Source organism: Pleuronectes platessa, chromosome 9 (genome assembly GCF_947347685.1).
Source record: "Pleuronectes platessa chromosome 9, fPlePla1.1, whole genome shotgun sequence".
In the NCBI taxonomy this organism is placed as follows: Eukaryota; Metazoa; Chordata; class Actinopteri; order Pleuronectiformes; family Pleuronectidae; genus Pleuronectes; species Pleuronectes platessa.
The window spans coordinates 16,247,908-16,262,417 of NC_070634.1; the positions used below are offsets into that span (position 1 = coordinate 16,247,908).

Sequence of the window (14,510 nt, forward strand, 5' to 3'; positions counted from 1 at the left end):
GCACAGGAAGAATCATGTGTACCTGAAGTGAAAAGAAGAAAGCTGAAGAAAATTGCCTCATTTTCCAGTGTTTTCCAGAACAGATTTCACTTCCTGTAGCCCTCCACCCTCTGTGTGGTTTCCACCCCCGAGTTTCCAACCCCCTCTCCGATTCGTAGAAACGATCAGCCCAGCACAGACGCAACTTGAGCACAATTTATTCAGTAGCTCAACGTTGTGCAGAACAAGCTGTGAGGTGGATATAGGACACTTCAGAAAAACTGAGGAACATTTGACTCTTTGTGTGGAATAAGAGGTTGGATTAAATCTGGGCCAACAGTCCTGCCATAGCCAAGTAGTGTATGTGCTTAGTCTGTGGACTCCAGGTCCTATACTATGAAAGACCAAATTAGTCAGTGTATTCAGGCACTTTTCCACTTTGTTTTAACAGCTATGTTTACAGCATTAAACACGCCCATGGGTGAATAAATAACTCATAGACTGTATATAAACATGGACGACGCAACTCCAACGTATTCCGTAAACATTCAACACTTCACTCTCACGCGATTGAAGCCAAAGTCTGTGCAGTAGCGATCGGGAGATGGAGAAGGAGTAACAAGGTCCCAACCAATCGTGAGACAGTCTCAGCTGTCAATCATGATGCTTCACCCCATTTTTTGGCATCAAATAACTTATAAAAACCTAATTTAATGGAAACATAAACACCGCAACATAAGTCAGTGTGATAAGTAGTACCTAAAATGACAAACCATCTTTGAGAAAAACAGATTTGATGTGTACTAGTACTATTAGTGATTTTTCAGTTTGCTCCATGTCAAATCCACCAAAAAACTGGAACAGTTGACTTCAGTCATCACATTCATGAGACACAGGAAAAGTAAATGCAAACGCATCTTTGTGTCTGGCTCAGCTTAGGTGCTGGAGCTTAAAGAAAACGTTCTCTGACCAGACATTTACCAGAATTTGCTGTGCAGATGCCTTTCTTTTCTCATTCAAGAAGACGAAATACAAAACTTTTCCATGTGCAAATAAAATACAAAAGAAGAACATGAGATGAAGAGGTAGTTTGTCTGTTTGTACCCTGTAGCAGCCAACACATAGTTCAAGTCACTAGTGAGACTGAGCAGATGCCTGGCAAACCCTGGAATTTCCATCCCAGCCACGATTTCTACACACAGACACCCAGGAGTCTTTGGCCAGACTGATAATCACAAAACACACTGAGAAGAACACACACACACACACACACAAACACACAGAAACATAAGGAATCTGTAGTAGCCAACTAAGTATACTGAAACACTCAAAAATGCCTGCTGCTCTCCAACTGGTTGGATCGCAAAACTGAATCTTGGTCCAAATCCTCCCTTTGTGTGACCTGGCATGTTGTGATCTTCCATAAATTAAAAGGAAACTGTGGTCAGAATACGGTCACTGTGATAAATATCTTTATAGTTTGGAGCTTGAATCAGAAATGTCTCGACTGTCATCAGCTCCCGCTTCTGGCTGATCTGCTCACACTTTGCAAAGAAGCCAGCGCTTCACAAAGTTACCTTCAAGCCAAGTCCCACAACCAGCAGCCGTCTCATCCCAGCGAACGACCCACTGCAGCGTTTTCAGGATTGATCCTGAATCAGCCTCCACCTCCCCGTCGCCATTTAATTGTTAATCAGGGCAAGGACAATATCGGTGTGTTACTCCACAGCATGCCCCCACATTCCTGTGGTGCGTTATCCCATCAAATCCAGTCATGCAGAAAACCTTTGGCACAACCAAGTGCCACAATGTCTGGCCGTCTGGGCAAAGCTCAGTGGTCAGGGCCAGAGGAGCAGCCGCAGGGCACAACAGGTGTGTGGAGAGGAGAAAGTGATGCAGAGAAATAGGCATATTTGTAACCTCCAGTAATGCAAAGATCTGAATCTCCATTTTCCATCATTAATATGATTTATACTACGAAGTTTTTAATGACTGAGGACTTGGAGGCATTTTAATATTGTAGCCCTTTTTCTGTATTTTAGCCACAGGCAGTAAAATAAACAGATGTGTCTTTTATAGTCATCTCACTAATAGGATTGAACCTGTCACCAGTGATTACTGTCAATCAACACATGAGCACCAGGTTAAAGGTCACATATATTACTGTCGTGAAAGCTATGTTAGCTTTATCATGCAGATAATCTATGTTCATGATGCTGAGCTGCTTTACACATCACCAATGCTTTGTAGAACTTTTCATTGAGTCATTCTTGCGTAACCAATCTAAGTTAAAAGTTTCTACTGTCATCTCGTCTAATACGTCTCGTCTCCTTCAGACACTTTAGCAAGAGGATGACCTCATAACGACCCTGTGGATTCATAAAAACAAAAAAAACATCAACAAATCTGACCTGGAGGCCTCTGAGCGACTGGGAGCGTTATCTGCTTTGCTTTAACCAATCACTCTCCCTGCGTCTGGACCTTTCCATCAGATGCAGATGACAACAACATGTGATTCTCATCTACAGCACAAACACTCACTCACTCACGCTCAACAATGTCAATACAAAATCTGCTCAGTGTTTACACTCAAATGTTCACAATGTTTAAAATTCCTTCCTGGGGCTCAAGTTGACCTAAACTGGAAGCAGAGGGAGTAAACGGGAAAATGCCAGCGATGGATCACACCGCCAGTCGCCCTCAAAGACTGTCCTGACTCACCCTCACCTTCCACATTGTGCTGGGAGGCCCGGGACTGAAGTTCTCATAACAAAGCGATGATGGCATGGTTTTTGAATCATGTGTCCTGATTCCCGAGACAAATCAAGTCATGAGAAAGCTGCTCTTCATTGTATGACTCAATTAGAAGAAAAAAATGACGCGAGTGTTAAATAACAACAGTTGGCTCACATTCCGCAGTTGTTGCCAACTCTCCACAAACTGTCAACACGCAGGATGAGCATGTCAACAGGAGCGTCATCACTCCCACTTAGTCACTGGGAATTTCCGTCCCGATCATGATCAGAAATGATATTTTTGCTGGCAGCCTTGTAAAGCAAAGTGTGTGGTTATAACAGTCTGGTTATAATGAGACGCACTTCACTGTGACATCAGCACATTCACACACACAAGACGACAAAAGTGTGTATCTCACTCTTAAACAATTTGATTGCAGAGGACAAGTTTAACGCTGTGTAGAATATTTCAAAGGACAGAATTTTGACAAAGTTTAGCAATAAGATGGATGACATGCTGCTTTCTATCCTCGCCTTGTGAGGTAAGATTGTATAGATTGTGCACAACACAACTTGCTTTTGTCTGCAATGAGATTGGATACAACCTGCATTCACTCCCAGGTCAAATGTCACAGGTCTTTAAATCAGTTTCAGCTGCAATCGACACTGAGGAAAATACACCCGAGTGACAGCTAGTTTCTTCTTCTGCTTCTTAATCTTTGCAGACTAGAAACTGACGCTGCACGTAGGACACGTACTGCACCTCCTGCCGTTGATGTAGAAGTAGCCATTTTTTATTGGTACTCAACCAAAAACAGTACAGTTTATTTTAAAGTTGGGAACAACATGAAACAACGCTTTTTTCTTCCTCTCCTGCAAGATGTAACACTGGCTAGACAGCGAGGTGAGAGGGCTTCTCAGATTCCGGGGTGTTTGTGACTCTGACTCAGCAGGGGGACAAAAACAGAAAGGCAAATGGGTGTTTTGTCAATACTTTGAGATATACACATTTTACTTTTCCGCTGAGAAACTTAAAGTTTGTTTAAGATCTTTTTCTCTCTCCCACAGTATCATACATTAGATTAATTCTGCACCGTGTGGTTCCAGCTCTTCACTGAAGCTACAAGTTTACACTGAGTGAAACTTTCAAGCCCAAAACTCTCTTATTATATACACATTCAAAATTCACTGTGACATATTTGGCATCGTAGGAAACTTTGGGACCCTGCGACAAATTATAATAAAGTTATGTGGTTTTGACGAACGCTTGGCTGCACAGCTTGAGTTTGTAATGACTGACAAGTAGCGTGTTGGTAGATTCATGTCGCTGCTCTGCCTCTTATAACTAAAGTTGATCAGTTTAAAGCAGACTTTCAGGAATAAAATGTGTAATTTCTTAACAGGATTTGACTGTTTCAACCGATTTTCAGCAACATGATATGTCTCCGGGCAGCCAAAAGAAAATAGGAAATAGAGAATGTCTGCAGCAATAAAAATATATTTTATTTTTTTTGTATATTGGCTTAATGGTTTTGATCTGATTTTCATTTATTTCCAATAAGAAAAAACTGATATATTCATAGGTTGTTAAGCCCTTACACAATCTTGAAATAGCAGCTCTGTCAGATCACTGATCCAGCAGCTGGACACACTCTCGCCATGAACTGGCCTCCCCCTGAGGCCAGTTCATGGCCTCTGATCGCTCAGCACTTGGGCGACTGCAGTGAGAGCCGTGCGGACAGCGGCAGAGATCAGCGGAGGTCATCGAGGTCCCGCCCATGTGCAGGCAGCTACAAAAGCCTCCCTTTAATACCTGCAAAAGGTGGCGTGTCTCCCCTTTTTTTAGTAAAGCAAACAGACCACAACAGGAAAATAAAATATTTGCCAGGCTAAACGATGGGCGAGCTGGGGACATACGCAGCCGCCTGGGCGAAGGAGAACAGTTGGCGACTGTGGAGCCGAACTCTGACAGACCCAATGGCAGCATTGTGCCAGAGGCTGTCAGCGAGAGGGCGTGTGACGCAGGAATGTTAAATACTGCAGGAATGTTATTTATTTTCACAAACACCACCAAACACTCCCATATCAACACACATGTGAGGGTCCTTGCACACACACACACACACACACATACACAAGAGAGCCACACACTAAAACACATGTGTACACACTGATTGGTGTGATGCACTCTAAGGGGCTTGGCCAATAGGAACGCTCCATCTCTGCCTCTCCTTGCCCATGTTAAGATCAACATGATGGTCCTTGATCTGCTGCCATGTCCTCACTTCGTAAAGACGTCAACACGCCAGGAAGCACAGAGCAACACAGGGAGAGGCCGAAATACACGGATCAGCACTCAACATTTATTCAGGAAAAACACAAATGTGCCACTTTTCCTCCACACAGATGTTGTGGAGGAATCATAAATTGTCTGCAAAATAAATGAGCAACATCTTTGACAGCTGCGTGAGTTTCTCTATGTGAGGCCCGTGTCTGCACTCGTGTCTAGACAGGAGCGTTCACTTTGATGTGAGGATAACATCAGCTCTTAGTCCTTCTCTGCTGATTCAGGAAAAAAAGAATTGAGGAACCATTTGCCCGCAGACAGGGCCGATTAACTCCCCAGCCACTCTCTGAGCAGTGGAAGCTGTGTGTCATCGCCCGCACATTGGAAGCTGGTCTGCAGTCACCAGCAGGACTGGGTCTCAGGTTCATGTGAGGAGATGCTGCCAGCGCACCAGCTCCAACTGGGTCAAATCATCACCTGCTTACTTTTGCCAAGGTGAGAAAAGAAATGAATAAACTACATCCACAGCTTGAGTGAATTAGTTTTATACTAACAGGTCACTGTTGTATCTAAGCCTCACTTCAAGACACTGAACGTACCACCTCCAACCCTCACCCCCAACAAAGTGACCTGAGGTTGACCCTGACTCTGCTGTTCAGGGACGGATACAGAAGGACAATTCCCCGGCAGGAATCAGTGTATCTTTCAGGCCCACATCTCACTCTACACCTGCATGACGAATGTAAAGTTGTTTGAAGAGATCAAGTTAAACTTTCCATCAGTTGGCAGTCTGATACAACATTCTATAGGCAAAGACATTGGGAAATCTGTTCCACTCACAAAGCATGGAAACAAATCCCTGTAAATAGATGCAGGATCAAACCAAAACAACAGAGTTTTTCCGACTTGGAAAAAAACCCATCCATCAAATGGATGATGTTCGTACTTTATGCACAAACCTGAAAGGAAATATTCTTAGAATGGAAACATCAGAATTTCTTGCTCCTGAGGGACTGGTGCAGTATAAAGACACAGAGGGTCTGAATAAGTGATTACATTTGAATCTGTCTCTCAGTGTGTTCCCACGCACAGTCCTCAGCAGCGTCCTTGCCAAAAAAAAGGGCTTGATGGGAAAACACTGTTTTTGTGTAAATGTTAAGCCAACAACAAATACTTTGGGTGAGTAGAGATTGAGAAATTTGTGGCAGATTAGGACAAACTGGGACTAACACCTAACTGCGGTTTGCAGATGATCTGTGGATTAGAGACGAGGCTGGAAAGGAAAAAGAAAAAGCTGGAGCTGCCAAAGCAGACAAAAGCCCAACCAAGGTATGTTCAAATAGAGCATCGCACACAGAGGAGCCGTAAATCACAAAGGACTGAAACAAGTGTACAGACATCTGTAGACAGAGGCCGCTCCGACCGGATGACTGAGCCTGTAAATAAGTCGAATCAACACAATACAACCTGTGACATGTGTTTGCTGCTTGGACAAAGACAGTGTCCTCTACATCACACTGTTGCATAATGAACACCTTTTAAAGAACTAAGATAAACAGCTTTAGCTTGACCGGGTATTATTTATATTTCTACACTGATTCAAAGTTATCAAAAGACTTCTATTACTGGCCTGTAGATTATTATATTATAGACTGTTGTACGTTGTATTTGTGTACTTTAATGCTTATCATACACTTTCTTAAATACATATGTTCTATTTATTCTTTACCATGTCATTCCAATGAGGTTTGCCATGTTAAACAAACTCCCTCAACTTAGAAAACATTTGTTGTACGAATGTGAAACATCCCGTTAACTTTACTGTCAGATTACAGCGACTAATCCTCATCAATCTGGTTTTACACTAGATATTGGGAAAGAGTAAGGATATAAGTTTCCGTTAATTCTTTACAGAAAACGTACCAGTCACATTTGGAATATATGAGTGAGCTTTGAAGAGTCTACATTTGTTGTTTCACCCTAAAACAACCTGTAAAGTATCAGCAATGTGCTCGTCGTCATCAATCTGACTTTATATTTATTGTTGAGTGCTGTAAATGTATTTCAATAAATATCATAATCAACAGAAGCCAACAATTGCTAAGCTTCAGTCTTGCGAAGTGAAGCAGTAGCTGTGTGCCAACTGCAGGCTGACGCAGCAGTTTCTCAACTTGCACATGTGTGTATCAACGTGTTTTTTCTACACGTGTGTATCAACGTGTTTTCTGACACACACACACTCTACAGGTGTCTGTTATTCCGCACACGAGTGAGGTCCTCTCTCTGTGCGCAGTAGCCCAGGTGAAGAAGCAGCAGCAGGTTACCTCTCATCCATCTCAGCATCTGGTGATGAAGCAGATGATGAAGACTGGAGCAGAGAGGAACCGCCGCCCCCCCCCCCCCCCCCCTCGGACCCCCCGCTGAGAGGACAACAATGGAGCTCATTCACACGCGCATCTTCCTCCATCAGCACCACCACCTACCTTCTGATAGGCCAGCTGGAGGTAGTTGTAGGGGATCCTCCTGCGGAAGTCCTGCACCACATCTTCGCTGACTTTGTGCACGGACTGCGCGCCCAGCTTCTCCTCGATGCACGCGTCCATGCACGCCGCCCTCCGGAGCACCACGTCAAAGAAGCGCAGGTCCGAGAAGCTCCCGTCCAGCGGCTGCTTGTCCTGGCACTGCAGCCGGCAGCGGACCCTGGTGCTCCGGACGTCCGTGTAGCTGGTGAGCGCCGCCTCCATGGACCGCACCACGCCGCTGTAGTCCCCGGAGTAGAACGCCTGCACCGCGGTCTCATACAGGAGGTCGCAGGGCTCCAGGAACGTGGCGGAGGATGCCAGGGAGAGCAGGAGCACGGAGCACAGAGCAGCCGGGGAGAAGTTCACATCCATCCTCTGCGGAGGTTCAGGCCGTGAGGAGCGAGCTTCAGGCGGACAGCGGGATGTCAGTCACCGGGGCTCCACGGTCAGTCCATTTAAAAGTCCCTCTCTCGCTCTCTCTCTCGCTCTGTCTCAGGCAGACTCGGGGCAGGGCGGAAATAACGCTGCTTCAGTCGGGGACACACATTTTCTTATGACCCTTCTCCGCTTTTCCCTAACTCCTCCCCTCAAGTGTCCGGAGCTCCAGCTTCTCCTGCGGGGCTGACATCACAGAGAGAGGGGGGGGTCCTTCAGGGAACTCCGCAGGAAGCCGCCTCCACACGGTCTGCTGATCAGGCTCCAGCCCCACCACAAGTATTCATAATGAAGGTCACAAACTTTGTTCAGGTGATGGTAAAAGATGCAGATGGGAGGAAAGTGGAAAGAAAAAAGTTTGGGTCCCTTCTCCAGATAAAGTTACCCGAGATGTGCCTGAAAAAGACAAATGAGCCTAAGAAACTAAAAACAATCACAAAATAGACATTTATAATCCACATTTATTGTGAATGTGTCTGTGATGAGTTGTTTTATATTCTTTGTAACTTTGTTTTCAAACCGAGGAACTTTATGAATAACTGTGAATGTTTTGATTCACTGACTCAATTAACTAATTAACTAGCTAACGAGCTAACATCTGTCCAGGGACTAAAGATGACAAATTGTTAACTAAAGAGCATGTATTATTGGACACCATCCATGTTAAATACACTGGAAGGCTAAATAGGAGTTTTAATAAAAAAGTTTAAAATATTTGAGTTGCTTGGTAGATACTTTTGTTTTGTAAGATGTTAAAAGCTCCAGATGTGAGGAAATTGGAAAGAAAAAGTCTGGTTCCCTCCCTCAAATAAAGTGACCTAAGATGTGCCTAAAAAATAAAGGAGCCTAAGAATCCACAAACAATCCCAAGATCGAGTTAAATAAATTAAAGTACTTCCATATTAAATCCAAATTTATAGTTAATGTGTCTGTGGAAGGTTATTTTATATTATTTATAACTTTGTTTCATACTCTGCTGAGGAATCTTAGGCATAACTTTATGTTTATATTAACTAACGAACTAACGAACTAACTAACTAGCATCTGTCCTGGGAATTAAGATGAAAAACATTATTGTTGACTTGGAGCATTTGATTAAGTATATTTAATAATGAGCATCTATTACTGAGACTAAGTAAAAATAAATAGGATTCAAATACGCAAGTTGATTTGAAGAAATTTCAGAAAGATGATAGTATTTTAATTTATGATGAGATATGCAGTTATGTATTAATACTGGCATGCTTGTCTTCTGGAAGTTTATTTTTTTCAGGAGGTTCAGTCAGATTCTGTCCACTGTAATACACCGTCTCCCTCTTGAGGAAATGTTTGGTAACAGCATGAAAACATCCAGGACAACATTGAATCTTTGAAGTTGAATAAATAAACCCCATCAACCTGTTAAACAGCCTCTTTGACAGAATAGAAAGAATAGAAGCTACAGGTATGTGGTCCAGCAGGTGTAACGCACCTCTGTGAACCAATAAGGAGTGTTTGTGTTGTTTCATTCTTCATGTGAGTGTACGTGTGTGTGTGTAAGAGAGTTTAGTCTGAGTCCAAACTTTAATCAGCCACCGAAAACTGACTGAAACATGTCTGTGTGATTGTTTAAAAGATCATATCAAGCAAAAGTTTTAACACATGTGACCTAACAACAAACTGTGAGAGTTAGTACATGAGGATTCCACAATTAAGAGAGCAGAAAACACAGGAGACAGGTTTTATGTGGAGGAAATTTCCTGAAGTTGCGGTCTCAGAGAAAACCCACTAACTTTTCTCTTTACTGTCATTGCTCATCTGAAAGACTCTTAACCCTCGCCTATGCACTGCTCTTAATGTGCAGTGCATCGTTTGATATTGTACCATTTTATATTAGACATTTTTGTGAATTTGTGGAATAATGTTACACAAATAGGCCTCCTGGAAAAGATTCACATCTACTGAGGTGTTTCTCTGATACAGATGAGTTCAGTTTGTAAAGACTTTATTTGTATCTGTGCACTGTAAACAAAATTTACAGTATGGACATGTGAGCTGTTTACGAGAATGACACCAAGATTGTAGAACTTTTACAGAAATACTTATTTTATTAGTTAAATGTGTTTGACCATAATTATCATTAATTGCACAAAGACACTAAAATCATAAGAGACAAAGATGTTAATTTGAACAAATCTGCTTGTTTGTACAAAGTTTGTAAAATACATTTTAAAATTTGTATTTTAGAAATGTAATAACAATATCAATACAACTCAACAAGCAGAAGAGACTATAGTCCCTCCAGGAGATTTCATCAGGTCCCAGATGTGTTGAATTCAATAGACCTACGTGATCAATGACTTATCACATTTGTGGTTGTTGAAATTGGTTGAACTTGTGAATGATCTTTGATGTGTTCCTCTGCCCTTTATGTTTTCTAATGAACATACTATAGTTTAAGGGAGTCTTAATGAGATTAATAATAAAACTAAAGTAACTCCATGCAAGTCCAACTATTCAGGCTGAACTACTTTCCTCAAGGAGGAGGAGGAACGGTTTAATTCATATGTTCAATAAAGTTGAAAACAGGGTGGAATCAATCCAAATGCTCTGAGTATGAAAAACAGTTGAAAGTTGAATTGACCAGGAAGTTGACTGGTTACTTTACATAGCGCCACTGCCACAAATACCTCAATTGCACAGTTTACCATTTTCTCCAGTTTTATTTTCACTTCTTGTCAGGATTCAGGAAGTGAGTCACTGAGTCACTCCCATGAGAGATTCTAACATGATGCTTATCTTCATACTTTCCTCTTGATTATACATCTGTTTTTGTTGTTTCATTTTCAACGCGATGTGAGAAGTACTACAAAGCTTTATCGTTCACTATTTAAGCAGGAGTTGTGATACACATATTTTTCTAAGCTGGAATTATTCAGAAATCCTCTCCCCTTTTCCAATAAATTCTCTATTTGAGTGCACAGTGGTAACCGTTGTAGCAGATACCATTAAATACCTTGTGTTGTGTACAAATATACATATAAAAGTTTACTTAATCGTATTTAAAATCATTTATAATGGTAAATCTTTATCTATAATCAAAATGTGTTTGTCAGTAATTTGCTGAGTTATACAAAGATGTCTAAGCAATCTTAAAACAAGTTCAACAACATTACTGAAAACAAATTTTTTTTATTTTTTCATCTCAAAATGTACAAACTGTGATCTTTGTAATTTCCGTAGAATGTAGAAAAACAACTTGATGAGTTACGGGACTAAAGATGTGAAACCTTAGTCATGAAATGTACAACATAAACAAACATTCAATCTGTATAAAACTGAAGAGGTAAAGGGAAATGACCTGTTCAGAAAAGTACACTGTAAAAAAAGTACAGACGTCCTGCTACACAGTGAAAAACTTTACAGCTCCACTGTAAACTATTCAAACAAGTGTTCTTCACTGCAGCTGAGAAGAGAAACTTTATGATTTCATATGAATTCAAACAGGCCGACAAAGTCCAATGTGTTTAAAATGGACGCGAGAATAAACAACAACATGGAAATGACTGGCTGGATGTAGCACGATATTTACAACAATCAAGTTGTCCCCCCGACTACACGTAGTTGGACTTGGCGTTAGTGGTGGGCCGGTGGAGGGTGGAGTTTCTGGACTCAGGTGATTCAGACCGTGAGCATCGACGACAGCTCAGGAAGGTGCCACCGGCCATAGTGAGGAGGCCCCCGACCCAGCTGACAAACACCGCCTTACCAAACTCAAAGCTGGAAAAAAAATACCCAGATACACGCTCATTTAAATACATGTGCATGTTCACAAGATAAGTGTGTATGTGTGTGTGTTCATGTGTACTGAAGACTTTTTTCACTGCTGTACCTTTGCAGTTGATTGGATGAATGGAACTTCTGGACGATCATTTTAACGTACCAGGAAGTGATGATCAGAGTCAATAAACCTGAAAGAGAACACATTATTCATCAAAGCCCAAATCCTCATCAGTTCAGACTGAAGACAATAACAGAAGAATCTATTGATCTTCTTGTAGGAAAATGGTAATTATTCCATCCCAGTTTCTTAAAGTCCATGTGGGATAATGATGTCAGATTATGTTGATCCCCACATTTATTTGTAAAATAATTTCCAATTATTTTTCTGCAATCATTGAATTGGTTTAATTGTTCCAGGTCTAAAAGTCAAGCTCTGCTTTATTATCATAGTAGTTAACTTTAACTGGGAAAACTTCAAAGAGGCCAAACAAAAACTAAAATAGAAAGGGTTAAAAAACAACAAGCTTAATATGTTTAAAAGACAGCGAATTATAAAGTAGAAAATCTCAAATCAAGGACAGCAATTAAATTAATACAACCTCATTTAAAATCATGGCAAAGGAAATGGACAGTGAAGTTCCCAGCCCTAGTTCCACAGGTCAACTAACCCATCCTGAACTATAAAGCACTGAACACACACCTGAGATCACGAGCATGATTCCTCCGATCATGGCTGTGGTGGATTTGCTCTCGTTCTTTCCATCCATGAAGCGCGTGCACTTCATTCCCACAGTGGAGACCAGCAGGGCCACAGTAGAGAGGAAGATGCTGAGCAGCATCACGGCCCTGGTCGCCTGCACCTCGGCTGCAGAGGAAGGACAGATGGGAACAGATGTGTGAGCTTCAAACTGACCCAGTCTCAGATTGTTGGACATGATCTCTGTTTGGGTCTCTTTCTACAACAAGCTGCATGTTTCTCATAGTTAAGCCATGGAATAAATGAACCTTTGTCAAGAGTTAACGAGATAAAGGTGAAATAAAAATGTAATTGTACAAAATAGACAAAGAGGATATTGGCAGCAGTAGAATAAAAAACAAAAGATCCTATAAATTCCTCATGTGATGTCATCAAGTCAGAAAAGATCGGCTCAAAGACTTGAAGCTAATTATAGATACGTGTTGTCGGTGGAAAGCATCTCAAGGAGCAGCGCCTGGTTTCTGGAGGAGATGTTGTTAAAAAAATAAAAACTCACTGGGCAGCTTCAGGAGAGACTCGTGGGATTCACAGGTCGTTCTCTCGTTGCCGCTGCAGCTCATCCACAAACCCTCGTACACCCTGTGCGTCTTCCCCTGCGCCTGCTTCTTCCACTGCACCATGAGGGTGGCGGCGACCGTGGTGGCGACACCGACCAGAGAGAGGAGGAATCCCAGGAGCTGAATGCCCGAGCTGGCCATCGTGTACCCCGGCTACAGCAAGGGAAACGAGTCCGAGAACTTTGGTTGGAAGTTGCTTTTTAAAAAAAAATCTAAATAAAGTAGAAAGAGTGGAGAGGAGAGTGAAGTTAAAAGTCTCTTCAAAGTGGCTCCTCTCACCTCCTCAGACCGTTATACACGCGCTCCGCTGCAGAGTCTATTTAAGGTCCAGGGCTGTGACGCACAGGGGGTCTGTCCTCCACCTGCAGAGGATGATGGGAAGTTCATGTAAAGTCTTATCAGACCATGTTGGTAAATACAGACTACGTTTAAAAGTGCAGCCTCCCCCACTGAGTCATGCTAACTTCTCAGCAGCCCTTACTTTAGGTCAGGTTTTCATTTCAAACATATTAAAAATAAAAAATAAAATATCAATATATGTAAGTGCACTGTGAACAAATTAACTTTAACAACACATGCTCAAAATAAATAAATACTTGCTTGTATATTTCATGAAAACATTTTGTGTGAAATGCTTCATCCTAAACAGCTCAGTCACAATCAGACAATCAAATAGCAAATAAACATTCAGCGACGGCCGATAAAGACAATTAAAGCAAACAAAGCATTTAAACGTCCTACTACCTGTCTCACATCCCCTCCACATCACCCAGATCATGTCTATTCACCATACTGGTTTCAAATCATCTGATAGAATTCATGCAATGTGTTGTTCAAAGAGTTACACCTTTGATTGTTATACTATGACTTTTGGCATCCAGCCTCTTCCTAGTTAGTGGATGGGACATGGACCCAAACTGAAAGGTAGGTAGCTCTTATCACACTGCTGAACGTCCATCCATCCATCCATCCATCCATTCATCCATCCATCCAACCATCCACTATCTGTATCATTGAACCTTTCAGGATTGTGGTCCCAGAGAGACTGGTCACACAGAGACAAACAACCATCCTCACCTACAGTCATTTAATGATTTAGAAGCTTCAATTGGCTCACAATTGGTCGAGTTCATGTATCGACTGGACCTCAGCTACCTCAGCTCCATCGCCCCTAATCCTGCTGCTCAGACTGTGGCTCCAGATGTGCAAGACGATGGCGTTCGAATCCTGGATATTTGAGCTTCATTTCTGGATGGTGAGAGGAAGTGGAGACAGATTGTACATCTTTATTTACAGTTTTTTTTTCTCCACATGGTGAGTGATGGCCTAAACTCTTTCTGCATGATACCATGTTTTAGCCCACCTTAACCCCACTTGTGAACCATGAGCCACAAAGGAAAGTACCTTGGTCCTATGTTGAGCAGTCAGTCAGTGACGTGGTATCCACACAGACAAGTTGACAGGAATAATAAGCAT

At 42.0% G+C, this 14,510-nt stretch overlaps 2 protein-coding genes and 1 long non-coding RNA gene across 4 annotated transcripts in view; 1 reads left to right on the forward strand and 2 right to left on the reverse strand.

The window, feature by feature from the left end:
• p3h2 (prolyl 3-hydroxylase 2) overlaps window positions 1-8,085 on the reverse strand; it is a 57,145-nt gene extending 49,060 nt beyond the window's left edge. Inside the window, exon 1 of one of the 2 annotated variants that reach the window (XM_053431484.1) lies at window positions 7,485-8,085. In XM_053431484.1, the coding sequence (XP_053287459.1) occupies window positions 7,485-7,895 (411 nt within the window). In that variant the 5' untranslated portion in view covers window positions 7,896-8,085. The remainder of the gene's footprint in view (window positions 1-7,484) is intronic. The other variant, XM_053431483.1, reaches the window with a different exon arrangement.
• LOC128448715 (uncharacterized) lies at window positions 7,698-11,702 on the forward strand. Its single transcript, XR_008339794.1, has 2 exons — window positions 7,698-7,968; window positions 8,116-11,702. It is a non-coding gene; the product is annotated as an uncharacterized LOC128448715 (long non-coding RNA).
• Window positions 11,110-13,345, reverse strand: LOC128448713 (claudin-1). The gene is made up of 4 exons (XM_053431489.1): window positions 12,974-13,345; window positions 12,421-12,585; window positions 11,830-11,908; window positions 11,110-11,717 (listed from the first exon to the last, which is right to left on the reverse strand). Exons 1-4 carry the CDS (start codon window positions 13,173-13,175, stop codon window positions 11,552-11,554), a joined length of 612 nt encoding a protein of 203 aa, XP_053287464.1. The 5' UTR covers window positions 13,176-13,345; the 3' UTR covers window positions 11,110-11,551.
• Between the last annotated feature and the right edge of the window lie 1,165 nt (window positions 13,346-14,510).

Coding starts and splice junctions, on each gene's coding strand:
- LOC128448713 (XM_053431489.1), bottom strand. CDS start 13,175: ATGGCCAGCTCGGGCATTCAGCTCCTGGGATTCCTCCTCTCTCTGGTC. Junction 12,586..12,973: donor GTCTCTCCTGAAGCTGCCCA/GTGAGTTTTTAT, acceptor CTTCCTCTGCAG/CCGAGGTGCAGGCGACCAGG. Junction 11,909..12,420: donor AATCATGCTCGTGATCTCAG/GTGTGTGTTCAG, acceptor GTTCTCTTTCAG/GTTTATTGACTCTGATCATC.